This window comes from Hemitrygon akajei, chromosome 19 (assembly GCF_048418815.1).
Source record: "Hemitrygon akajei chromosome 19, sHemAka1.3, whole genome shotgun sequence".
Classification (NCBI taxonomy): domain Eukaryota; kingdom Metazoa; phylum Chordata; class Chondrichthyes; order Myliobatiformes; family Dasyatidae; genus Hemitrygon; species Hemitrygon akajei.
In genome coordinates this window covers 23,097,369-23,124,728 of record NC_133142.1, presented here as the reverse complement: position 1 = coordinate 23,124,728, position 27,360 = coordinate 23,097,369, and the positions used below count along the sequence as shown (strand labels likewise).

At 40.8% G+C, this 27,360-nt stretch overlaps 1 protein-coding gene across 4 annotated transcripts in view; it reads left to right on the top strand.

Annotated features, from left to right (window-relative positions):
- The first annotated feature begins 872 nt into the window (after window positions 1-872).
- asb14a (ankyrin repeat and SOCS box containing 14a) overlaps window positions 873-27,360 on the top strand; it is a 51,322-nt gene continuing 24,834 nt past the window's right edge. The window contains exons 1-7 of one of the 4 annotated variants that reach the window (XM_073072242.1): window positions 885-972; window positions 4,014-4,157; window positions 4,727-4,923; window positions 6,815-6,864; window positions 9,958-10,089; window positions 14,460-14,618; window positions 19,907-20,152. In XM_073072242.1, coding sequence (XP_072928343.1) covers window positions 4,799-4,923; window positions 6,815-6,864; window positions 9,958-10,089; window positions 14,460-14,618; window positions 19,907-20,152 — 712 coding nt within the window. In that variant the 5' untranslated portion in view covers window positions 885-972; window positions 4,014-4,157; window positions 4,727-4,798. Of the gene's footprint in view, window positions 973-4,013; window positions 4,253-4,726; window positions 4,924-6,814; window positions 6,865-9,957; window positions 10,090-14,459; window positions 14,619-19,906; window positions 20,153-27,360 lie in introns of all 4 variants that reach the window. The other 3 variants (XM_073072241.1, XM_073072243.1, XM_073072244.1) reach the window with 3 other exon arrangements.

Here is a 27,360-nt window from a genome sequence, read left to right as displayed (position 1 = left end):
CACACAGGTTTTAATGAAGTTGGTAACAACTGCAGCATGCTCATCCAGATTCAAAGATGAATCCCTGAATACAGTCCAGTCCACCGATTCAAAGCAGTCCTGTAGGCCTGTCCTGTAGGATCTCCTCTACAATAGGGATACACAATTTGGGTGACTCCTAATGATTAGCTGGTGACCTTGTCAACAATGCCAAATCCTGAAGAGTGATTGAAAACCAAGTTCTGTCTGCAAGGGTAACCCTGAATCCAGTTGTCTGTCAATCCACTCATTTTTTGACCTCTGTCTCCCACAGATCCTAGAGTAAATCTGAGGAGCAACAGTCCACCTTCTGAGGAGGCAACTTACAAGTTTTTGGGTTCAACACTGAATTAAAAAATGTCAAATTATCAATCCTTTCCCCTTGTATGGAGTTCAAAGTTTTTTGTTGAAATTTCAAAATTCATCTTCTTCTCTGATTTGCAGCACCCTTTCCTTGGCTCCCATGCACACTCATTCTTGTCTCCCATCTCCTTTATAAGTCTCTTCCAGCCGGCTGCACTACTGTTTGAACATTTAGTCCCTCCTGACCTCCACCCTTTCTGGGCCTAGACATTGTTCTCTGCAGTCCAGAACGTTCATGTGTTTATATAAGCCCTTAAATTCCCACTTTGATTACAGATCGTCAGAAATGTTAACTCTGTTTTTCTTTCCACAAGGGCGCCTTTTCCCGGCCAGATCGGCTACTTCGAGCAGCTTCTGTGTTTGTGTCAGGTTTTCAGCATCTGCAGTGTTTTGCTTTGTTCCCTGTCCAGCTCTCTCTTTGGGACTTACGACTTGGATCACTTCCCTTGTCTGTGAATACTGAAAGAGCAGAAAGTAAATGGCAAAGGTCAGTGTTGTTATTTTTAGCATCTGGTAGAGTCAGTATCTCTAACAGTGAGTGGGAACAACAGTCAACATGTTCCTGTTTGTGCTTTGAGTGAAGAACAGAGGGTGAGTAGAAATGGCCAGAAGCTTCGTTTTGAGAATCCCTAAAACCCAGGGTCGTGTTTTTTCTCAGTGGTCAGCATTACGTGGTACCTTATCCGATAGAAGCTTATAAAATTATGAGAGGCCTTGATAGGGTAGACAGTCAGAATCTTTCTCTTAAGGTAGAAATGTCAAATATTAGAGGACATGCATTTAAGATCACAAGGTGCCGTGTGGGGCAGAGTTTTTTTACACAGAGAATGCTCAGAGCCCTTTAGATAGACATTTATATGCAGGGAATGGAAGGATATAGATCATGTGCAGGCAGGAGAGATTTAGTTTAGTTTGGCGCGGATATCGTGGGCCCAAGGCCTACTCCTGTGCTATACTGGTCAGTTATGTTGTTTACTACATTTATTGAATATAAATGAATCAATTAAATCTACTCAGATGTGAAATGTACTTATTTATCAAGAGTTTGCCTTGCAGGTTTTTAAATTGCCTCTTAGTTCTGATGCTACTGCCATTGATTTTCTGAAGTGTTTCGGTCTTTCATCTTGATAGTGCAACGATTCATGGTCCAGCAGCAGAATTCTGGGCCATTGATCATCCGGAGGCATGAATTTAAACCCACTGTGGCAGCTGGGGTATTTAAATCATCATGTTTAGATAAATCTTGTGTCAGAAAAAGTAAACATAAACGTCTGTGTTATCATTAATATTTATTTGGGGTTCACTAATAACCTCTATAGGCCGCAGGTAGTGTAATGGCATCTGGATTGGACTTTGATTAACTGATAAATGCTAAAGAAATCATGAGGAAATCTGCAGATGCTGGAAATCCAAACAACACACACAAAATGCAGGTGGAACGCAGCAGGCCAGGCAGCATCTTTAGGGAGAAGCACTGTCGACGTTTCAGGCCGAGACCCTTCATCATGATGTCAGGGTCTCAGCCTGAAACGTTGACGGTACTTCTTCCTATAGATGCAGCCTGGCCTGCTGCGTTCCACCAGCATTTTGTGAATGCTAAAGAAATGGCAAGATTGCTGCCATATGGCGCAGAAAGGAACAACAAACAAAAAAAAACCTCTATAGGGAAGGAAATTTGCCATCTGGGCCATGTGTGACTCCAAAAAAGTCATAATGGTTGACTTTAACTGCTTTATTGAAGAAGAAAGCCCTTAACTCTGAGTGGAGTCATCGGGACGCCGTTGTGACAGCGTTTTTTAAGCAGGCTTTCTTCTTTTTACGAGGCCGAGTTGCTAGCTCGACGCTCAACCCAGCACGGGTGGGAAGCGTGCAAGGGAGCCGGCTGGATTCGAACTCAGGAGCCTTCACTCCGAAGTCCAATGCTGATGCCACTACGCCACCAGCCGGCAAGCTGCTTTATTAGCACATGGCAAATAAAGACAGATCAAAATTTTGTTTTCTCAGCAATATATACTTGCAGTGAAATAGTGTTATCAAATCAAAGGGACAAGATGTCATTTTTTTTTAAAGTATTTATTCTGGAGACAACTGATCAGTCAAGAAATTTGCTTGTGCCATTATTTAATGGACACTTTATGGCAAAAATGGCAGAGGTGAAACAAAGTGTTTATTGGAATCCCTAATGATGTTGTCAGACAAAATAGGCTGGGCTGGTTTGTAGATTTGCAGTTCACAAAGCAGCATATTTAAAAGGGCTGATGTCATACAATTCTGCTGCTTATGCAATCATTTTGAGTTATTGATAGCTTCCAGCACCTGAGACATCACATGTAAAAACTTGGCCGACAAATTCATGGTGCTACCAAGCGGGGGAGAGCTGACATGTACTTGCAAGTTACGTGGAAATCTCTAATTTTGGGCTGCTCCTTAACTTCTGGATGGTTCTAATCTGTTACCTGATGCTGGGAAGATATGTTTGCTGAGATAATGGTATTTTTGGCTAGTTTTTAGCTGCTGTCTTTGGAGGCTGCCTCTGAGGCTGGAGGAGAAGGGTGGGTGGGCAGCAGAAGGAAGGGGGTGTGGATATTACAAGGAAGGCCACTTCACAATGGATATTCAGGGAGCAGAAGAGGCTGTCCTCAAGGACAACTGTAGTCACGTTGAACCAAAATGGAAGTCCTGACCTTTGCACTCTGTCCCACAATGGTTGCAGCCATTTACCTAATGTCTAAAACCCTCTCTCTTCATAGAAGATTACCCAGCTCAATAATCAGTCACAAGGCTTGACTGGGAACCACCAAACCCCCTCATTTACCCCATTTGCTTCCCACAACCTCAGCCCATGTTTAACAAAGAAACTGTGCAATGCCTTTTCAATACTTTGGCCTTGAATGCTACTGAAATTTGTCCGTGGCTGTCAAGGTCACTTTGACTTCTAAACCACAAAGTCCTTTCAAGTTACCACAAGAAAAAGGTTAGAAGTCACTCCAAAGCAGCAAGGTCACCTCCAGCCCATTTTCCATAGACAGGTTGAAAAGCAAGGTGTGAAACCCTTGATTATCACCCACATCAAGTCAAGTCAAGTCAACTTTTATTGTCATTTCGACCATAACTGCTGGTACAGTGCATAGTAAAAATGAGATGTTTTTCAGGTTTACAAGTACAAAAACTAGACTGAACTACGTAATAAAAAAAACACAGAGAAAGCTATACTAGACTACAGACCTATACTGGACTGCATAAAGTGCACAAAGACAGTGCAGGCATTACAATAAATAATAAACAGGACAGTAGGGCAAGGTGTCAGTCCAGGCTTCGGGTATTGAGGAGTCTGATAGCTTGGGGGAAGAAACTGTTATATCGTCTGGTAGTAAGAGCCCGAATGCTTCGGAGCCTTTTCCCAGACGGCAGGAGGGAGAAGAGATTGTATGAGGGGTGTATATGGTAAAGATTTGCAGCAAGCCGGGAAGAAAACACTGTACCCACCATTAGCTGATGCTCTCTGTGACCAGTTGAATGAGGTCACACTCACTCACAACTAGCAACGTGTCTCCTGACTGCAGTTGTCACTTATTCACTGTACACTGGTCCTTTATTTTTGACTCTGTTCTGACTATCTGTTTATTCTGTAGCAGTAAGTTACAATCCCTGTAAGTAACAAGGACACAGCCATTGGGACAAGGCCGTTCTACCACAAAAAAAGAATTGCAATCAGGCAACCAGCAAACTCGAGGAGCACTTCCACCGCCAGGGCAGTTCTGCAGAAGCTGATCATTGTAAGTGAGTTTGCAATCATCTGTTACACACTGAACAACCAGCCCATACCATCATATGGTAATGAAAATTGTACCAGGTGGAGGAGAAATTGCAGGTGAGTTGTCAACTACCATGGTAAATTGGTGCCAGAGATCACAGGGAAAACACTTTAGCCTAAATCAATGTCCACACATAGTCCTTGCCGCTGTTCTTCCCTGTATCACCAAAAAACTCATTATCTCAGCAAACATAATTTCCCAGCAAGAGATAACAGATCAGAATCATCGAGAAGTTAAATAACAGCCCAAAATCAGACATTTCCATGTATAACATACTACCATGTCAGCTCTCCCCTACAGTCAGCAGAAATAAGAACACCAGAAGAGAACTACAAAAATAAAATTCTCAATCAACTCATAATTATCTGTGTCTGATTGTTATCAGGAATATTATCGATCAAATGCTGCATGCATCATTGGGAGATCAGTTAAAGAGCATTGTACATAGTAATTGAGAAGAGAAAGTATAAAAAGCTAAGGGGTGGAAAATGTGAGTGACTCTGTTATTCTTTATTTTAATGCATACCTAGGACTGCTTCACTGTTGTTCTATTGGACCGAAGGGGAGACCTTTTGATATTCGAGTCTAACCTGCAATCCATCATGAATGTGACCACGACAGATGAAGGGTGGGAAGATGAAGTAATATTACAGTGTGCAATAGAGCAAAGTCTTTCTGGGATTTGTGCACAGGATTCATCTGCAGCCTCTCAAGAGGATGGTCTCAGGTACCTTGCAGTAATATATAGGCACAAGAGGTACTGTAGATGCTGGAAATCTAGAGCAATGCACACAATGTGCTGGAGGAGCTCAGCAGGTCAGACAGTATCTATGGATGGGAATAAACAGCCAATTTTTCAGGCCAAGACCAAGGAGCTGAGCTCCTTCAGCACATTGTGTGTAATGCCTTATGGTAATATCTTGCCACTTCTTTATGTCAAGACTAATTGCGTCATTTTCTTTAGAATTTACTCTGGTTCATTAGATCAGTATATCTCCACGTTCTTGCAAAAATTATTTTCATCAGAAACAAAATAAACACACAAAATCTTTGGTGGCAGTAAATCAAATTACACTGGACAACAAAAATTTTGCTTCCAGAATACTTTTGGGTGCATCTTATGGATTTTGGGCTGCTGATCATGAAAATCACCGTGAAATTTCTCTATTGCGCACCATTAAAAAAAAATCACCTATATTTGTTATTTCAATTCATTAATTCACGTCAGAATAACTAATGCCAAGATTAAGGAAAGTATTTTTTGTTGGTCCACAAATCAAACGGTATCAGTGACAGGCAATTCGAAGAACCTGTAGTAGGACCGGAGCAAATCACATGGAAGGCATTTAAGGATGTTGATGAACATTTTCTTGACAACTACAGAGCTCTAAACTACATGCAGTTAGTTGACAACATACTTCAAGTATCCAAAACCATGGATTGCAGCGTGTCACTAAAGATACATTTTCTGCATTCCCATTTAGATTTCTTCCCTACAAGTCTTGTCACTGTCAGTGATGAGCATGGTGAAAGGCTTCACCAGAACAATGCGGTCATGGAGAAACGGTACCAGGGCAACTGGAATCCATCAATGCTGGCTGATTATTGTTGGGCACTTAAGCGAGAAGCCTCAGACACTGAGTACGAATGAAAGTCATCAACAAAGCATTCTTAGTTTAGTTGAACTATTGCAAAGCATCAGCACCATTATGCAATTAAACGCATTAAATTCAATAGAAGTTAATTTCTTGTTTTGCCAAATTCCTTTGTGATACAAGTAGTCTGAGATTATATTTGTGTTCAGCTTCAGTCAATCTATCATAACCAAAAATAAATACTGAGGAAGCAACACCTTGAAAAAAAATTGTTGCCCAATGTTATTAACGCAATGTACGGACAGTGCACAGTAAAGACAGGACCTGAGAGTGTGTTGCAGAACAGAGAGCAGAGATGCAAGTCCTTGTTCCCTGAAAGTGACAACCAAGACTTGAAAGCCTGAAGTACTCGTGTTCCAGATTCTTTAGGCAGTAGGTGTTTCTTCCAACTGAACAAGTAAGGGTTAAGTGGTTCCATTAGGCATTTGCAATCACAGAAATCATGTATTGCAATTGGTCAAATGCAATAAATTTAAGATAAATGGTTCAGCTGAGAGTAATCATTCCATAACCATCCTTACGGTAGTCCTGGTCAACCCAGATCAAGAACTGAACTTGATCCTGGTATGCAGAGGCCAGTAACAAATTGAAAGTGTTTTGCCCCTTGAAGGAGCCCCATCATGTTCTTTTACATATTAACATGCAAAGTTTTAAATTATTCAGCATCTCAATCGCAACAGATTTGCCTCAGCTTGAAATTAGCTTCAGCAAACCCTTTTTGGTAAATGACAGATGATGTTTAAATTCTGAATTTTTGCTGGTGTCTGAATGTGTGTAAAAGAGTAATTTTTGAAAGTCATTTAAAATGATCAAAGGAATTTAACCATTGTTGCAATTTCAATTGTTTAACTAACTAGGTAAAAAATAAATAATTTAACCATCCAATATCATTTATGAATTAATTGTAACCTTTATCACAACAGTGAATGTGCAGTCCAATTACAATTTCATTTCTGTGTGCAGGCACTTACAAAGCAAGGAGAACAAGAAGATTGTTGAAGCAATAAAGACAGGTGAGTTAATAAAACAAAATGATTTGATACTAAATAAGACTTTTAAGGTATGCATCTAAAACTACAAATACCTGTATCAATATTTAATTGATGAAGTATGTTTCACCGTTGGAATTAGATTCACTTTTCTCCCATGGCTTCATTAGTACAGATTATGAAGTTATTTGACTGTGGCAAATCCAAACAGGAAATACTTTCTGGCCAATTTTCAACATGGTTTGGAAATGTAAGGATAAACCAGTGGCTATATCATATTGAATATTGTTTATGAATCTAAGTTTTTTTCCTGATCTCCCCCCTCCCCTCCAAGTGTTGGATGAGTTGCTCATCATGGATGAAAATGTTAATGAAGTTTTATCTTCATTCATTTTCCATTGAACCAGCTGAAGAAGCACTTGTCATTCAAGCACTAACATCCACAGGATGAAGTACATCCTTCTGCTGTGCTTGTTAATGAGAGTACTTCACAGCAATAAATTTATAGTCAGTCATAAAGATTTTGAGTTTATTTGAAAATACTTATAAATACCTTTGCTTACTATTTTATGCAATTATTATTTAGGCTTCAAGAGTGACTATGACAGTTAACAAAATTCCAGCACTTCGATAAATGCTTTGAGACACACTACAATACAAAAACTATTCAAAAAATTACAACACCTCTTGATTAATGTTGAAGACCTCCAAAAAAACATTAAATGCTAATTAATGCAACATCTGTGAAAGTACGATACGTGGGTAAACCACAGTGAATGCGGTGTATATGTAATTTAGAAATGCCTTTGACAAAGTACCATATGCAAATTCATTAGAGAAAATTAATTATTGCAAGCTGTTTTCCAGAGTACTCTAATCTCAGATCATCATCGTCATTATATGCTATGTCATTCTCAGGGTCACCTCTATTGATTCTGTATATCAATAGCGTGGAAATAGATATGGCTATTAAAATTTGAAAATAATACCAGAAAACATGCAGATAGACTTAAACGTTAGAGTCTACGAATAAAATGACCTTAAAGTGGCAGAGAGAATCATAGGACTACAGAATACAGAAAGATCATCAATAAGTGTTTCCTCTTATTCATGTGATTTGTTTTGTTTGGCAACAAACTACTGGTAAAAAAATTTAAAAATACACCTGCAATATATTTAAGTGGAAGTGGATTATGATATGTAGAAGAACAGAAAGAAATGGTGGGCGGACTGCGGAGAGTTCAGGCTGCAGGATGGAAAAGAAAAGGCAGGAGCGTGTGCTTTGGGTTTAGCATCTCATTTAAAAATTGTCTCCGCATCTGAAATAGAAAAGACAGGTAATCATGCCTTTGAGCAGACAACTCCCAAAGTGTATAATTTATACATTCATTGATAATCAATGTGCTTTGAATCATAAGTCTTTGTAAAACCTTAAGAGGAACAAGTGAAATATTGGATATGTAGGAAGTACACTCACGTTGTAGAGAACGTACAGTATGGACACATTTGGATGCTGTCTCGTGAGGAAATGCTGATGTGAAGAAAAATGCAACAGTTAGTGATTTTTAACAACAATGTATATTATGGAGAATGAGTGAAATCCTTGGATTTAAGAAACATAGGGGAGAAAAGCTAGAGAGAAGCCAGTGTTGTAGGTATCGGGAATAATGGGTAATAAATAGACTTTGAAAAAGACAGCAGGAGGAGGTTCTGCGCACAGAGCTGTAACGTGAACAATGCACGCTTGGTATGAATGACAAGGCAGAAATACCAAGACTGTTTAATCAGATATCAGAAAAGGAGACAAAGGAGATACGGGCACTTGTGAATAAGACTACTTGATCAGATTGGCATGTGTCAACTTGGTCAAGTAGCTAGGTTTGTGTCATAACTTGTAAATAAAGAAGTATCACCAGAGAGACATTCTGCAAAGACTTAAAGGAAGTAAAATGTTTCTTTTTAATAAATAAAACAGCTTTAAACCAAAGCAAGGCCAGCCCTAACCATTTTTGTGTGGTATGACAGTGGCCACTGAATTAGATCGGGTGTATGTGACCGTATGAACAACAAGCTTTACAGTCAGGGAGAGGGTATTGCTTAAAATGAATCACATCAGAGAGGATTTATTATTTTATATAACAGAAGATCCTTAAGCACAGAACCTCTGCCGGCTCTCAAATAGCCAGTTAATCTCCATTTCCCAGCTCTTTGCCTATAGTGCTGCAAATTTTCCTTCCCTCTTAACCATTAGCCATGAGACTAAATTCTCAGCCTCACAGTTTTCTGTATGAAGTAACCTATCCCCCTTTGAAAATTACTCTGGCATCTGCTCCCTTATTCCTATAGAACTTGCACTGCGGATCACAGTGACCGGCTATATAAAATAATTCCTCTCATTTTGCCTTTGATCTCTTTGCCATTTGTCTGATCTGTGTATGACTTAGTTTTTGTCTTCCCTTCAGAGGAAGCAGCTTCTACCTATTTCACTACTGAAATTCATCGATTTTAGCATCTTCATTGCAGCCCCCTCCCCCCCCTTAACCTTCTGTGCTCCAAGGACATCGCTCTGGTTAGACAATGAGTGATTGTATATGAAACTCACCAGCTAGTCAGTATTGCTTTACTTAGGGAGGTAAAGTTAATTGAACAGAAGTGACAAGGTAGCAAAAGGTAAAAATCAGATAACTATAATGTGTATAGGATCTAGACTGTACATTACTCATGTTATGGTATAGCGAATCCTGCAAAATTCACATCGGTAACATCTGATATATCAATAACATAATGTCACATGTCTATGATTATTATCATGCCACCTATATCTATATAAACTGGAATATCTGTAAAATCAATGATGTGACACCTCATACCCATAAGTACAATGAAACCTGATAAATCCACACATAAAACCATACTTGATATGTCCACAACATGTTGGAGCAGCTTTTACACACATTTACTGTGATATCTCAGAGTATGAGCTTCCTCTTGTGACCCAACAGAGTTCAGTCTGTAATTCCTGCACTGGGACAGAATCAGAGTGCTGTTCGATAGGCTGCATGATTTTTTTTTAAAATGTCTCCTTATTGACATGACTGCTGTGCATTTAACTTCTAGGCCGGGAAGCAGATGTGCGCCAGCTATCCATTTGCCAGTTTGCGCTCGATGAGGCTGATGACAGAGGCTGGCTTCCTCTGCATGAAGCAGCTGTGCAGTTAAACCAAGCGATTCTTGCAGCCACTTTCCAAGGTGACCGTGACAATTTTAATATTGACGTTTGCTAATCGGAAATATACCATGAAACTGCTGATCACAATTTATATATTGCCTTCACTGTAGAGAAGTAGGCCTCAGTTTCAAGTTATGGCAGGTAAAAGCTGATTAACAATAGCTTTGTATAAACAGTAAGCATGGACAGCTACTCTGACATTGCATGTAACCCCAGTAGTGCCTCCATCATATGTTAATATTTCTATCAGTGGCAAAATGTCAGACAAAGGGCACCAGTTGTAATCCAATCGCAAACAGGAGAAAATCTGCGGATGCTGGAAATCCAAAGCAACACACACACACACACACAAAATGCTGGAGGAACTCAGCAGGCCGGGATCTATGGAAAAGAGTACAGTCGACGTTTTGGGCCGAGAATCTTCAGCAGATTGCTTTTGCTACCATGAATGTAATCCTCCAAGGATCAAAGTTGGGCTACACTGTTTTGTATGTTTGCCAAAGCACAATTTAAACAAAAGACAGAAGATGCTGTGAATGTGAATGATCTTACTCTCAGCAATTATTGCTAAACTATTGAATGTTTCACCCAGTCCTTTTTATAATTAGATTCTGATTCCTTGATTCACTGACGTGAAACCTTTGCCAATTGGGGTACTTCACCTTCCAGACGAACAGCTTTAAGAAGGTTCCTTATGGAAAACCAAACACTGTAGATCCTGGAAATGAGGGAAAATAATCAGCAGGTCAGGAAGCATCTCTGGAGGGTGAAACAAAAGTGCTGGATTGTGCTCCCTCAAGCCTGAGCTTTGCATACGCACTAAGTACGTCCTGTGATCACATTTCCCCTTCGCAGCCTGGATCTGAGCTCTCTACCCTGTTGGAGCAGTGAGTCAGCCTTGGCTGACACATCCCGAGGTCCCAAACCCCAACAGCCCTAATGGCCGAGTAAACTTCAAAAGGTAAAGTACAATTCAAAATACAAAAACACAAAATCAATTTAAAAGTAGTCAGTTATATTCAACGACTGAAAATTGACAGTTAGTATTAGTTATTTTTAAATTGTCTTTATCATCCTTTGTTCAGTTAGTAGATTGCAATCAAGACAACTATAAAGGCAACTGTCCTCCTTACTCTTAAGATGAAAAATCACTGAGACTCCCATTGCTTCAAGGAACAAAGCTGGTGTAAAGCTGAGCAGTCAGATATGAAGTCTAAGTGGCTATTCAGCCTAACATTCTTGTTCAGACCAGGTGTGGCACAGAACGTTTGATAAATAACAAGTGTGTAACCTGATTTCTGCACTGAAACATCCAGGCACTGGAATTGGATATCACAGATCCTCAAAGAAGACCTCATTGACGGTTCTCTTCTTCCCGACTGTGCTTGGGACTCTGCAGTTTGATGTTTAATGTTCTGTGTGCTATTTGCTCGTTTATTGCTGCTTGCGTGATTTGTTCTTTTTCATGTGTTGGGGGTCTGATGGTCTTTGTATTGTGGGTTTTTTCTCTAACTGAATTCTATGCTGTTCACTTGTTCTGTGGCTGCCTGCAGGAAGACTAATCTCTGTTGTATACTGTATGCATATTGAATTGAATTGACTTTATTACTTACATCCTTCATATACATGAGGACTAAAAATCTTTATGTTACGTCTCTGTTCGAATGTGCAATGTGCAATTATAGTAATTTATAATGAGTAGTATGTACAACAGGATAGTCAATATAACATCGAAATACAGTTGTGTCAGCATGAATTAAGCAGTCTGATGGTCTGGTGGAAGAAGCTGTCCCAGAGTCTGTTGGTCCTGGCTTTTATGCTGTGGTACCGTTTCCCGGATGGTAGCAGCTGGAACAGTTTGTGGTTGGGGTGACTCAGGTCCCTAATGATCCTTCAGGCCCTTTTTACACACCTGTCTTTGTAAACGTTGTGAACAGTGGGAAGTTCACATCTACAGATGTGCTGGGCTGTCCGCACTATTCTCTGCAGAGTCCTGCGTTTGAGGGAAATACAGTTCCCGTACCAGACGGTGATGCAGCCAGTAAGGATGCTCTCAATCATACCCCTATAAAAATTTCTTAGAATTTGGGGGCCCATACCAAACTTCTTCAACCGTCTGAGGTGAAAGAGGTGTTGTTGTGCCTTTTTCACTACACAGCTGGTATGTACAGACCTCAGAGATCCTCAGTGATGTTTATGCTGAGGAACTTAAAGCTGTTCATCCTCTCAACCCCAGATCCATTGATGTCAATAGGGGTTAGCCTGTCTCCAGTCCTCCTGTCGTCCACAACTAGCTCCTTTGTTTTTGCGACATTGAGGGAGAGATTGTTTTTTTGACACCACTGTGTCAGGGTGATGACTTCCTCTCTGCCTCATTATTGAGATTAGGCCAATCAGCGTAGTGTCATCGGCAAATTTAACTAACAGATTGGAGCTATGGGTGACAGCACAGTCATGGGCATACAGAGAGTAAAGGAGGGGGCTTAGTACACAGCCCTGAGGGGCACCTGTGTTGAGGGTCAAAGGGTCAGAGGTGAGGGAGCCCACACTTACCACCTGCCAGTGATCTGCCAGAAAGTCCAGGATCCAGCTACACAAGGCAGGATGAAGACCAAGGTCATTGAGCTTCCTGTCGAGCCCGGATGGGGTTGAATGCTGAACTGTAGTCCAAAAACAGCATTCTCACATAACACCCTTCTTCCCCAGATGTGTAAGGACGGTGTGTAGAGCTGTGGCTGTCGATCAGTTACTGTGGTAATAAACTTACTTTGAAGCTTTGAAACTTGACCACTCACAAAAATGCTCAAAATTAAAAGCAAGTTTATTATCAAAGTACATATATGTCACCACATACACTTACAGTAAATGCGACAAGCATAATAAAATCAATGGGAGACTGCCCCACAGAGAAGTTTATATGGGATTTGAGTTCTTTTCCTTGTTCTCTTCATACAAAAACTATTATTATAAAGTGTTGCTTAACTATATTAATACTTTGTTCCTTTATTTAAATATTAAATAAGTCTCAAATTTTGCAGCTACATGAGCCTCCTGACCCAGACAAACCTGAATCAATGTCACTCTTATTGATTCAGTTTGGAGCTAATTGCCAAACTCAAGTATGACCATTGCACAGAACGGAAGGAGGCTTCAAATTCTGCTTCTGTTCGTGAATGCGACAAAAAATGATAACAGGGAACACTATTAGTACCTTTATTCATAATGGTAAAGGACACACATATACCGAGACAGAATTGAATGCCGGACACACTTAGTTAAGGGATTTTAAAGCTTTTTATCAGCATTGGTGATACTTATTTATATTTATTCACAGCATGGAATAGGCTCTTCCCACCCTTTGAGCTGTAATCCCCTGATTTAATCCTAGCCTAATCACAGGACAATGACCAATTAATCTACGAACCCCAAGCCATCAGACTCCTCAATAGTCAAAGTTTAGACTGACATCTACATAATTTATTATTATATTATAATTTGTCCTCTACTGTGCCTATTGTCTTGTTTATTAATTATTGTACTGCCCTGCACTGTTTTGTGCACTTTGTGTAATCCTGTGCAGATCTGTAGTCCAGTGCAGTTTTTATGTTGTTTTACATAGTCTAGTGCAGCCTTGAGTTGTCTCACAAAGTCTAGTGTAGTTTTGTGTTTCATGTAGCACCATGGTCCTGGAGGAATGTTGTTTCATTTTTACTGCGTACTGTACCAGCAGTCTATGATCGAATTGACGATAAACTTGACTTGACTTGAACCGGTATGTCCTCGGACTGTGGGAGGAAATGGAGAGAAAGCACAACCTCCTTACAGGCAGCGGTGGGTATTGAACCCGGGTCGCTGGTTCTGGAAAGCATTGTGCTAACCACGACCCTACTGTGCCACCCCAGTATGTAGAGGTCAAAATAATAATCCTAGCTCTAGTGAGTTCTACTGTTAATTAATGAAAGAAATTCATTCCAATGTTTGGTATAGCATATTCTCATGTTGGATTTGAACATACAGAAAATGTTTTAGTTTGTAGTTCTAAATTCAAATTATTATAATAGACTCTTTTCGTAAGGTTTGCTATCCTGTTAGCAATCCCAATACATTCAGAATTCCATGCATAACAGCTTGAAAAATTGGCCCTCCTCGTAAAATATGTTGTAAAATGTCAGTGTCACTGATGTTTCAATTGATGCCAATGCAAGGGACCTTGTTCCAGATTCGTGTTGCCCACTCCACTCCCAATCATTCTTTACCAAATTAATATTCTTTCCAGTTTCTACCAGATATTACTTGAAATTTATGTGAGGTTGCTACAGTTTGTTATTTAATTATGTATTAATTCCAAATTTATTTTCTTATTTCTAAGTAAGCTTTCATATTCTTGCAGCTTCTCGGGATAATGCACGGGAGCAGGAGACCCTAAAGGGGGAAACCCCTCTGTTCTTGGCTGCTGCATACAGCCTTATAGATAATGTGCAGTACCTCCTTACCAATAACTGTAACCCAAACTCCAAGAATGAAGAGGGCACTTCGGTTTTAATAGCTGGTAAATGTCTCTTTAAACCTCTGCTTATAGAAGATTGAAGTTTAAGACAATTTAATTACTGTTCAAACCACTTATTGCTATCTCATGATCTAAAGTTAATCATATTAACCATGTATATTTTTATACCCATGGGCTTTCAGAGTCTGCTTCTAAATTGCCTTTGAATAGCACAGCAAAAAAGGCATTTACCCTACAACAGGCATTGTTTCCTTTAGCTTGAGATTTGTTTAATTCTGCATTCATTCTTCCTTCCAATGAGATGAAAATCAAGCCTGATTTATTTGATCATTAGAATGTATTTGAAGGAAATCAAACCAAAGGGCAACCATTTGGGTGCCCTGATCAGCAATCTTCCCTCAGTGAGTTCAAAAAATATCCTCTTGTGTTTTACCATTTTGCTTCTCTGAGTAGCAGTGCCTGCATTTCAGAAGAATAACATATCATTTGAGAGATCCTAGAGCATATCTCCAAATAAAGTACTTTATACTGTAAATGCAACAAAAATTTCAGACATTATTGAAAACCCGAAACAGGTTTGTCAGCTTCTGCATGGGAAGGCGCCTGATTGGGAAATTCCTGACAGGCAAGCTTCATAACCTGTTCTTGTTTTCTCTTTCAGAAGCCAGTTAAACTGCGCATCAATTGAATGTTTTGCTTTTATCAAATTTTCAGCATTTCACTCATCTTTTCTGCCATTCCTTTTAGTTGTTTTTCAATGTACAACAAAAATGCAGGTGTTCTTCCTCGAGCGTCATTGTTAATTATAAAAATTTATATCCGAAAAAGATGTATAACTGGCTCTTCTAGAATTAATAGCCTTATGCCTAGAGATATTAATTTAAAATTACATTCCATATTTCCGTGCCAATATGTGTGATTGACGAACTAGTCAAAAAATAGTGATCAAAAATAGTCCTGACGAAGGGTCTCGGCCTGAAACGTCGACAGCGCTTCTCCCTATAGATGCTGTCTGGCCTGCTGTGTTCCACCAGCATTTTGTGTGTGTTGTTGTTTGAAAAAATAGTGATGCTAGGTCAATTTTATGACCTGTAGCAAAGCATTATACATAATTTTATGCCACACATTTGCAGCTTCCCAATACAAATGTGTTCTTGGCCTGTATTTAAAACAATAGGTTTAATCAGGGGTGACATAAAAGTAAGATATGGAACTTGTTTGGTTATAGAGTAGAAGTGTCTCCATTAGCTGTTTTACTGTTTTGCAGTCCTCTTCTTCTTGCATATGACTAAAGCAACATCTATAAATTGAGTCCAAAGTTTATAATGCCACTAGTCTTTTAGGGCAGAGATTATATTTATGTCGAAGGCAGGTTTTGACAATGTGGTCCATTGTTTGTTGCACGCTATTGCAATCTTGGCAGAGGAGGGTCTCACTTGCTGTAAATATATTAAGTGACCACCAAGCCCGTGACCCTTCAGATCTTAATTGACAATACCGGGGTTGCTCAAAGCTAGTGAAACCCAGAAGCAACAGCTTGGGTCCTGAATTTATTCCTTGTTTTGGACTGTGCTGCAATTCATTTCAAAGCACAAGAAGATACAGGGGTCTGTTTAGATCGCATTGCTTCAGAGCTTTAATCTACCATGGCACAGAGTGGAAATGGCAGGAAATTGACCCCATGAAATCATATTACAATAAATACTAGCAGTTAATTAGCACCTTTCACATTTCTTTTAGGACATTCATAGCTTCTACCAAGATAATTTCCTGTTTTTATAATCCATTCCAAGGGTTAACATTCACTTAGCCTTTCATGCACAAGGGCCCCGGTCCTTTTCTGTAGGTTTTATCCATTCTCGGTCCTCTTGTTCCTCCCTCCAAAGTGAACAATTTCATGTTTTCTCGTGATATTCAAATTACCAGCTGCTTGCCCACTCACTTAACCTGTCAATATTTACCTGCAAATTATTTGCAACGTCCTTGCAATTTTCCATCCTACTTTTTTTTGTGTACTCCACAAATCTGTCTGTCATGCAATTATCTCCTTAATATAGATTGTAAGCAGCAGTACCATTTCCTATAGCAACCCTCTGGTCCATTAGACCATAAGACATAGGAGCAGAGTTAGGCCATTCAGCCCATTGAGTCAGTTCTGTCATTCCATCATGGCTGATCCCAGATCCCACAGAACCCCATACCTGCCTTCCCACGAGTTGGCAAGCTGAAAATTATCTCCTTATTCTTGTTCACCACTTTCGATTGACCAATCCTCAATCTGTACCAATATATTACCGTAACACTATGGACTCTCGGAGCTACCAGATGCCTATACCTTCCTCTGCAAACGGATTACTCAGCCTTCTCACTGGGAGACTCTGTACAGGTTGGAAAACTCACCGATCATCAACACAGGGACACCTCTGAGCTGCATCCTCATCTTCCCCACTCTGCTCACTCTGTATCTACAACTGAGTGGCTAAGCATAGCCCCAACAATATCGACAAACTTGCAGATGGTGCCACTGTTGTTGGCAGAATCACAGCTGGAGATGAAGTGGTGTACAACAGTGGGACAGGTCGACTGGTTGGTGTCATATCAGCAACCTGGTGCTCAGCGTTAAAAAACCAAGGAACTGATTGTGGGCCTTAGGAAAGAGAAGGCCAGTTTTCTTTGAAGGGACTGCAGTAGAAAGGGTGAGCAGCCTCACGTTCCTGTGTGTACCATGTTGGAGGAACTATCCTAACCCTAACCCTGCACATAGATGCAATAATGAAGAAGGCACACCAGTGTCTCTACAATTGTGGAAGGTTAAGGAGATCTGGCATGTCTTTGACGACTCAAAGTTCAAGTAAATTTATTATCAAAGTACATGTACAACCACAGATTCATCTTACTTGTGAGCATACTCAATAAATCCATAATTGAATAATAATCATAATAGAATCAATGAAAGAGCGCAGCAACCTGGGCATTCAATTAGTGTGCAATAGACAACAAATTGTGCAAATACAAAAGGGAAAATAATAATAAATAAATAAGCAATAACTATTGAGAACATGCGATGAAGAGTCCTTGAAAGTGAGTCCATAGGCTGTGGGACTATTTCAGTGATCGGAGAAGTGAATTTATCCCCTTTGGTTCAAGAGCCTGATAGCTGAGTGGTAATAACTGTTCCTGAACCTGGTGGCGTGGGTCCTGAGGTTCCTGTACCTTCCTGATGGCAACAGTGAGAGCAGGGCATCCCCTGGGTGGGGGTCCTTGATGATGCTTTCCTGCGATAGCGCTTCATGTAGATGTGCTCAATAGCGGGGAAAGCTTTACCCATGACATACTGGGCCATATCCACTACAGTCAAAATACTTTCTACTGCACACCTATAGAAGTCTGTCAAAGTTTTAGATGTCAAGCCAATCTTTGCAAACTTCTAAGGAACTACAGGCGCTGCTGTGCTTTTGTCGTAATTGTACTTGTGTGCCTGGCCCCGGACAGATTCTCTGAAATAATAATATTGAGGAATTTAAAGGATTGTCTCATGGACTTCTGGTTTCCTCCTCCTGAAGTCAGCTCCTTGGTCTTGCTGACATTGACTAAGAGGTTGTTGTTATGGTACCTTTCAGCCAGATTTTCAATCTCACTCCTACATGCTGATGCGTCACCACCTTTGATTCGGCCTATGACAGTGGTGTCATCAGCAAACTTGAATGTGCCATTGGAGCTGTGCTTGGCCACACAGTCCTAAGTGTAGAGCGAGTAGAGCAGGGGCCAGGCACATAGTCTCGTGATGCACCTGTGCCGATGGAAATCTGACAAACATCGACAGTGCAAACTATTCTGACTGGTTGCATCATGGCCTGTTATGTAAACTCTCATTTGTAGGAACACAAGAGGCTGCAATGATTGGAAGACTTAACACTCCCTCATGGGTACAGCTCTCAAGGATATCTACATGAGGCGATGTCTCAGGAAAATTATTTCCACAATTACAGACCCCCACCATTCAGTCTATGCCCTCGTCTTGATGCTGCTGTCAGGCAAGAGGCTCAGGAGCCTGAAGGCCCACACTTAAACGTTCACGAACAGTTTCTTCTACGCTGCCATCAGGTTCCTGAAAGTCTGAAAGCCGACAGACTAAATTTCTTTTACCGGTACTTTCTCTCAGCAGCCACTACTATTGTTATGTTTATTTCATAGTGTAAGTTAATTTATGTTTATGCAATTTATTATTATCTTGTAATTACCATGCTGCTGCTCATTTTCATGGCAATTATTCCCTGTGAATGTATGCCTATGGCAGTGAGCTTGAACTCTCATGACTAATCAGTTTGTGAGGAACCTTGTTGCAAGTCCAAATACCAGTTCCCCTCTATTCACTTTGGTTGAAGCTTCCTCAAAAAGCTTATGATTTCCACTTTATGAAACCGTGTTAACCCTGCATCCTTCGATTCTGGTCTGCTAAAAGCACTGCCTTTACTTCCTTAGTAATCAACTCTAGCATTTTTCAAACGGTGGATTTTACGCAAACCAGACTGTAGTTGTCCACTTTGTGACTCTAAGCACCATCACACTGGCAAAATAAAGCTCGTGAGTACTTTTTAAAGTGTATTCAGTTTTGTACCATATGAAATAATCACCAATCTCCCCGCAGCAAGACCCACAAGCAGCAAAATGATTATGACCAAATAATCATTTGTTTTTTTTTCCTTTATGACAGTAGTTTGAGAATAAATATTGGCCAGAATACCTGAAATATTCAAAGTAACACCTCGGCATCTTTTATATTAATTTGAAACAGAAATCTCAGATTTCATCTCATAGCCAGAATCTGCAATGAGACGACACTTTTTCTACCAAACTGAAGTGTCAGATCAGCTCTGTTTTCAAGCTTTCAAGAACTCTGATTCAACAGTGAGGAAGCTACCAAACAAACTAATCTCAGTGGGGATGGAGTCAATGAACTGAAATTGAGAGGGTGAGGGAACTGAAACTCAGAGCCTTTTGCAAGCTGCCAGGTGATGACATTCAACTTTGATTAAGAAAAAATTGCCTGCCTACTTCTTCAGCCACGGTGCAGTCAGTGTGCAACGTACAAGAAACTTGGAGTAGAGCAGATAGATGTGTGTGTATGAGAGAGAGAGAAAAAAACCTCAAACAAGTATTCACAGAGGAAGTTTGCCAAGAAAATTTAAAATTTGATGTGAGAGGGTTCCTGGTGGAAACTTCTAATCTTGTTGCCGTCAACGGTCAGAGTATTGTTACAAACTGTCATGGCTAAATTCTGAATACGTCATTTATCACAAATCACTGAAACTTATTTCCTCTCTTCAAAGCTATAAGAAATGAAGCTGTTGATGTTGTGACACTGCTGCTCCGTTTTGGGGCAAACGTGAACCTGAAGTGCACGAATGACAGGACAGCACTGCATGAAGCATCCAAACTGGGTAGAGCAGATATTGTTAATTTACTGATTCGTTCTGGAGCTGATATTGATCCCAGGAGTTCCTATGGACTCACCCCATTGGCTCTCGCTGCACAAAGTGGATGGACAGAAATCGTGAAAGTTTTACTCCAAAAAGGTAATGCATCATTTATGGTGTTGATATTGATCAGGGAGCTCTATGTCACTGTCAGTCAATGCTAAATCTGATGACATGTAGCTCTGGAGATTCAAACCCACATCCGGTGCGTTATTAATGATTAATTTTGGATGTACAACAAAACAAAATGGCCTTTGTAGTTCTAGTTCCAGAATCCTGGCAATCACATGGTCCAAGAAGCTGCTTATTCATTAAAAAGTCCCCATTAAAAGACACGTGATACTAGAAGCTTTCCAATGCTGGAGAGATTTTAGATGTATGAGTCAAAATTCACTTATTCTTTACAAACATCCTACCCCTACAACACATTGAAGAGCCACGGAATTGTGGTAACAGGTCACTGCGTCCATTGTGAATATTCAGAGCGTTCAAATACAGTGGATTCTGGTTAATTGGTCCATCAGTTAATCATGGCAGACACTTATTTGGGACAACTCGTAAGGAACAAAAACTATTCAAGAAAATAGCCAGGTTTCCTTTAGTTTATTTGGGACACTATGCCACTTAATTGGGACAGGAGACTGTTGCAGAACAGTTTCTAACCAGTGCCATCTGTATGGTCGACAGACTCTACACTGTGTTTAGAGTGAACAGTTTTCAAATATGTTAAAGCGTGACAGATACAGGACCAAAGGTGTTATATTTGAATAAACGCAGTAAATCGAATAAGGTAGATGATCTTGTAGCACGGTTAGAGATCGGCAGGTATGACATTGTGGACATGACTGAGTCGTGGCTGAATGAAGATTGTGGTTGGCAGCTTAACGTCCAAGAGTACACATTTTAATCGAAAGGACAGGCAGGTAGGCAGAGGAGGTGGCATGGCTCTACAAGTAAAAAATGAAATCAAATCTTTAGAAGGAGGTGACATGGGATCAGAAGATGTAGAATCCTTGTGGGTAGAGTTAAGAAACTGCAAGAGTAATAAGACACTGGTGGGAGTTATATACAGGCCTCTGAACAGTAGCCAGGATGTGGGCTACAGATTATAACAGGAGATAGAAAAGATATGTCAAAAGGGCAAGTTATGATAGTCATGGCAGATAGGTAAAATTAGGTTGGTGCTGGACCCCAAGAGCGAGAATTTGTAGCATGCCTACAAGATGGCTTTCTAGAGTAGCTTGTAGTTGAGCCCACTAGGGGATCCGCTATTCTGGACTGGGTGTTGTGTAATGAACAGGATTTGATTAGGGAGCTTTAGGTAAAGGAACACTTGGAGGCAGTGATAGGCCACCCTGCAGTTTGAGAGGGAGAAGCTAAAGTCAGATGTATCAGTATTACAGTGGAGTAAAGGGAATTACAGAGGCATGAGAGAGGAACTGGCCAAAGTTTATTCAAAGGGGACACCAGCAGGGATGACAGGAGGGCAGCAATGGCTGGAGTTTCTGGGAGCAATTCAGAAGATGCAGGATAGACACATCCCAAAGAGCAAGATTTCTAAGGGCAGGATGACACAACTATGGCTGACAAGGAAGTCAAAGCCAACATAAAAGCAAAAGAGAGGGCATGTAAAAGAGCTAAAAATAGTGGGAAGTTAGAGGATTGGGAAACATTTAAAACCCAACAGAAGGCAACTAAAAAGCCAAAATGAGGAAAAGATTAAATATGAAGGTAAGTTAGCTAATAATATCAAAGAAGATACCAAAAGTTTTTTTTTCAGATACATAGAGTAAAAGAGAGATGAGACTAAATATTGATAGCTGGAAATGGCACTGGAGAGGTTGCAATGGGGAACAAGCAAACGGTTGAAAAAGTATTTTGCATTAGCCTTCATTGTGGAAGACTCTAGTAATATGCCGGATGTTCGAAACTGTCTGGGGGCAGAAATGTGCATAGTTGCTATTACTAGGCAGAAAGTGCTTGTGAAACTGGAAGTTCTGAAGGTCTCCTGGACCAGGTGGGCTACATCCTAGGGTTCTGAAAGAGGTAGCTGAAGAGATTGTGGAGCAATTAGTAATGATGGTTCAATAATCAATAGATTTTGGCATGGTTCCAGAGGACTGGAAAATTGCAAATGTCACTGCATTCTCCATGAAGGGAAGAAGGTAGAAAAAAGGAATTGTAGGCCTGTCTAACCTCAGTAGTTGGGAAGATATTGGAGAGATTGTTAAGGCTGTGGTTTCAGGATACTTGGAGGCACATGATATGTTAAGCCAAAGTTAGCATGGTTTCCTTAAAAGAAAAATCTTGTTTGACCAATCTGTTGGAATTCTTTGAGGAAATTACAAGTAGGATAGACAAAGAAGAATCGGTGGATGTTGTGTATTTGGATTTTCAGAAGGACTTTGACAAGGTGCCATATATGTGGTGGCTTAAAGAGATAAGAGCCTCTGGTATTAAAGGAAAGATACCAGCATTGGCTGATTGGCAGTAGGCAAAGAATGGGAAGAAGGGATCCTTTTCTGACTGGTTCTCGGTGTTCTACATGGTTCAGTGTTGGGATCACTTCTTTTTACAGTTCATGTCAATGATTTGGATGACAGAACTGATGGCTTTGTTGCCAAGTTTGTGGATGATACGAAGATAGGTGGAGGGGCAGGTAGTGTTGAGGAAGCAGGGAGGTTACAGAAAGTCTTAGACAGATAAGGGGAGTGGGCAAAGAAATGGAAAATGGAATACTGTACCGGGTAGTGTATGGTCATGCACTTTGGTAGAAAGAATAAAAGTATAGATTATTATCTAAAAATTAAAATTAAAAAATTAAAAAGTCCAAGATGTAATGCTGAGGCTTTATAAGGCACTGGTGAGGCGTTAGTTGGAGTACTGTGAGCAGTTTTGGGTCCCTTACTTAAGAAAGGATGTGCTGACATTGGAGAGTGTTCAGAGGAGGATCATGAAAATGATTCCAGGAATGAGGAGCGATTAATGGCTCTTGGGCCTTCATTTGCTGGAATTTAGGAGAACAAGTGGGTGTTGTTGCGTGAATGAAGTAACCGAAGAAAGTTACTGATAGATACAAAGCAACTTCTTTATTCAACAAAGCAAGGTACAGCAGGCATGATATGGAAACGCTTTTGGTGGAAAGATCTGCTGGCCCAATGTGGGACTTGATATTTTGTATGCCAAACACCAAAGGACAATTCCATATTTACAATGTATGGACAATGCTTTCTTTGAAACTACATGCAACCTTCACACCTCCTGATTCACATCCACACCGAGATATCCCGATGAATTTTAATCAGCATTGTCTGGACTGAGAGTCACAGCTTTCAGGAACCCATTGTTCAGAGCTGCACTCCAAATTAAATGCACAATACATTTTCTGAAGTGAAGACTGGTAGTCAAAGTAAATTGCTAAATGTGTATGCCCTAAACCCAAAAATCACTCTAATAGTTGGGATCTCATTAAAACCTATTGAATGTTGAAAGGCATTGGTAGAGAACAAGGTGTGGACAAGGTGTTTCTTATTGTGGGGAAGTCTATGACCAGAGGACACAGCCTCAGAATAGAGGAACAGAGATGAGGAGGAATTTCTTTAGACAGAAGATGGTGAATCTGTTGAATTCATTGCCACAAGCGGCTGTAGAGGCCAAGTCATTGAGTGTATTTAAGACAGAGGTTGATAGGTTCTTGATTAGTCAAAGTGCGAAATGGTATGGGGAGAAGGCAGGAGAATAGGATTGAGAGGGAAATGGATCAGCCATGATGAAATGGTGGAGCAGACTCGATGAGCTGAATTCTGCTCCTACATCTTTTGGTCTTATGGTCTTAAAGCTAATTTGTTCCCTTGCTATTGGTTTTTTTTAGCCCACTTTCTGACCACGCATGCAATACCAGCCAGGACCAGTTCACTTTCACCTCTCGGAATTTAACAGAAAAGAAGATCAATAGATTAATATTTGAAAAGATGCAGGTTGTTGGGATTTCATGATATTAAATACATGTTCCAATTCAAGTCAAGTCAAGTCACCTTTATTGTCATTTCGACCATAACTGCTGGTACAGTACATAGTAAAAATGAGACAACGTTTTTCAGGACCATGGTTTACATGGCACAGTACAAAAACTAGACTGAACTACATAAAAAAACAACACAGAGAAAGCTACACTAGACTACAGACCTACACTGGACTGCATAAAGTGCACAAAAACAGTGCAGGCATTACAATAAATAATAAACAGGACAATAGGGCAAGGTGTCAGTCCAGGCTCTGGGTATTGAGGAGTCTGATAGCTTGGGGGAAGAAACTGTTACATAGTCTGGTCGTGAGAGCCTAAATGCTTTGGAGCCTTTTCCCAGATGGCAGGAGGGAGAAGAGATTGTATGAGGGGTGCATGGGGTCCTTCATAATGCTGTTTCCTTTGTGGATGCAGTGTGTAGTGTAAATGTCTATGATGGTGGGAACAGAAACCCCGATGATCTTCTCAGCTGACCTCACTATCCACTGCAGGGTCTTGCGATCTGAGATGGTGCAATTTCTGAACCAGGCAGTGATGCAGCTGCTCAGGATGCTCTCAATACAACCCCTGTTGAATGTGATAAGGATGGGGGGGTGGGAGATGGACTTTCCTCAGCCTTTGCAGAAAGTAGAGACGCTGCTGGGCTTTCTTTACTATGGAGCTGGTGTTGAGGGACCAGGTGAGATTCTCTGCCAGGTGAACACCAAGAAATTTGGTGCTCTTAACGATCTCTACCGAGGAGCTGTCGATGTTCAGCAGGGAGTGGTCGCTCCGTGCCCTCCTGAAGTCAACAACCATCTCTTTTGTTTTGTTCACATTAAGAAACAGGTTGTTGGCTCTGCACCAGTCCATTAGCCACTGCATCTCCTCTCAGTAAGCTGACTTGTTGCTCTTGCTGAAGAGACCCACCACAGTGTGTCATCGGCAAACTTGATGATGTGGTTTAAGCTGTGTGTTACAGCACAGTTGTGGGTCAGCAGAGTGAACAGCAGAATTTCTTTCTTCCTCCTGTTACTCTTTAAGAGCACATTCTTCCCCACATAAAGCTTCACCATTCATACCTTTCCAAATCAAGTATTTTAATTTTGTTTTGATTTAATGCGTGGATGTTCTTTTGTAAATGAGTGCTCTCATCTACACAATTTGCTGCTATCCTTGGAACTGTGCCATGTCCAGATTTTGCACTGTTCCCTATTTCCTCGTCTATAATCACTACCATGTGTGGTGAAAAGCTGAGGTTCTCTCCAGGTTGCTTGGAAACACAACTTGTCATGTTCCACCAGAGCATATTTACTTGATTTAAAGTCCCGATTGCTTGTTTATTTGTTCGGACAAAATATTTGGTCATAATCACATTTCCCAAGGAGGCATTGGATCACATAGAGGGAGAGAGAGCTTAAATGAAGTGAGCAGGGGCAGTCAGCATATTTTGTGCACCACAGCTCCCAAGGAGACATCCAATTGCATAGAGGGAGTGGGAGTTTAAAAGAATTCAGCAGGGGCAGTTGGCACATTTTGCACAGCACAGTTCCCATGGAGACATTGCATTGCGCGTAATTAAGCACTTGGCAAGGGCCAAATGAAATAAGTAGGCTTAAGCAGAGCAGCCATTGTGTGAGTGGGCCAGTGTTAGAGTGGGAGATGGGGTTTTAGCTTATCAAGGCTTAGGAGAAGCATAGGCCAATTTTTTGCTGTTTTTTATTCTTTCTTTATTTCTTATTTCACATTTAGAGCAGTGGGGATGCCAGGCAGGATAGAGGAATGCTCCTCTTGTGGAATGTGGGTAGGCAGAGAGACCTTCAATGTCCCTGACAACCACAGTGGCACAAAGTGCATCCAGCGACAGCCAGAACAGATAGTGGAGTGATTGGGCAGAAAGATGTTGTTAAGCCTACATACAAACAAAGTCTAAAGGTTAAGCATGGTGGGACTAATGCTCAGAGCTGCGTATATTTCAATGCAAGGAGTATTGTAGGAAAGGCAGGTGAGCTTAAGGCATGGATCAGCACGTGGAATTATGACACTGTAGCCATTAGTGTGACTTGGTTGCAGGAAGGGCAGGACTGACAGCTCTGTATTCCGGGGTTTTATGTTTTAGTCATGATAGAGCAGGAGGTTAAAGGAGAACGAATGTCCTTACTAATCAGGGAAAATGTCACTGCAGTTCTCAGACAGGACAGACTGGAGATTGCATCTAATGAGGCTTTATGGGTAGGACTGAGGAATAACAAAGATATGACCACATTAATGGGATTATTTTGTAGACCGCCCAATGCATTAGGCCTTGTCTTCACGCAGAAAAGCCAGAGAGTGGTAGAGGATAGTTCTCTGACTGTAGGCCTGGGGCTGGTGGTGTGCCACAGGGATCGGTGCTGGGTCTATTCTTGTTTGCCATCTGGATGATAATGTGGTAAACTGGATCAGCAAATTTGCAGATGACACCAAGACTGGGTGCGTAGTGAACAGTGAGGAAGGCTGTCAAAGCTTGCGGCAGGAGCTGGACCAGCTGGAGAAATGGGCTGAAAAATGGCAGATGTAATTTAATGCAGACAAATGTGAGGTGTTGCACTTTGGGAGGGCCAACCGGGTAGGTCTTACACACTGAACAGTAGGGCTCTGAGGAGTGTGGTAGAACAGAGGTACCTGGGAATACAGATCCATAATTCATTGAAAGTGGTGTCACAGGTATATAGAGTTGAAAAGAAAGCTTTTGGCACATTGGCCTTCATAGATTAATATATTGAGTACAGAAGCTGGGATGTTATGTTGAAGTTGTATAAGACATTGGTGAGGCCTAATTTGGATATTGTATCCAGTTTCCCTCTCCCACCTGCAGGAAAGATGTAAATTAGATTGAAAGAGCACAGAAAAAATTTACAAGGATGTTGTCAAGACTAGAGGACCTGAATTGTATTGAAAGGTTGAATAGGGTACGAATTTATTCCCTAGAATGTAGAAAATTGAGGGGAGATTTGATAGAGGTATATAAAATTATGAAGGGTATAGATAGGGTAGATGCAAGCTGGCTTTTTCCTCTGAGGTTGGGTGAGACTACAACTAGAGGTCATGGGTTAAGGGTGAAAGATGCAATGTTTAAGGGGGAACGTGAGAGGGAACTTCTTCACTCAGAGGGTGGTGAGAGTGTGGAACAAGCTGCCAGCACGTATGGTGGATGCCGGGTCGATTACAGCATTAAAGAGAGATTTGGATAGGTAAACGAGGGGCGTGGAGGGTGCTGGTCTGGGTGCAGGTCGATGGGCCTAGGCAGATTCATGATTCATCA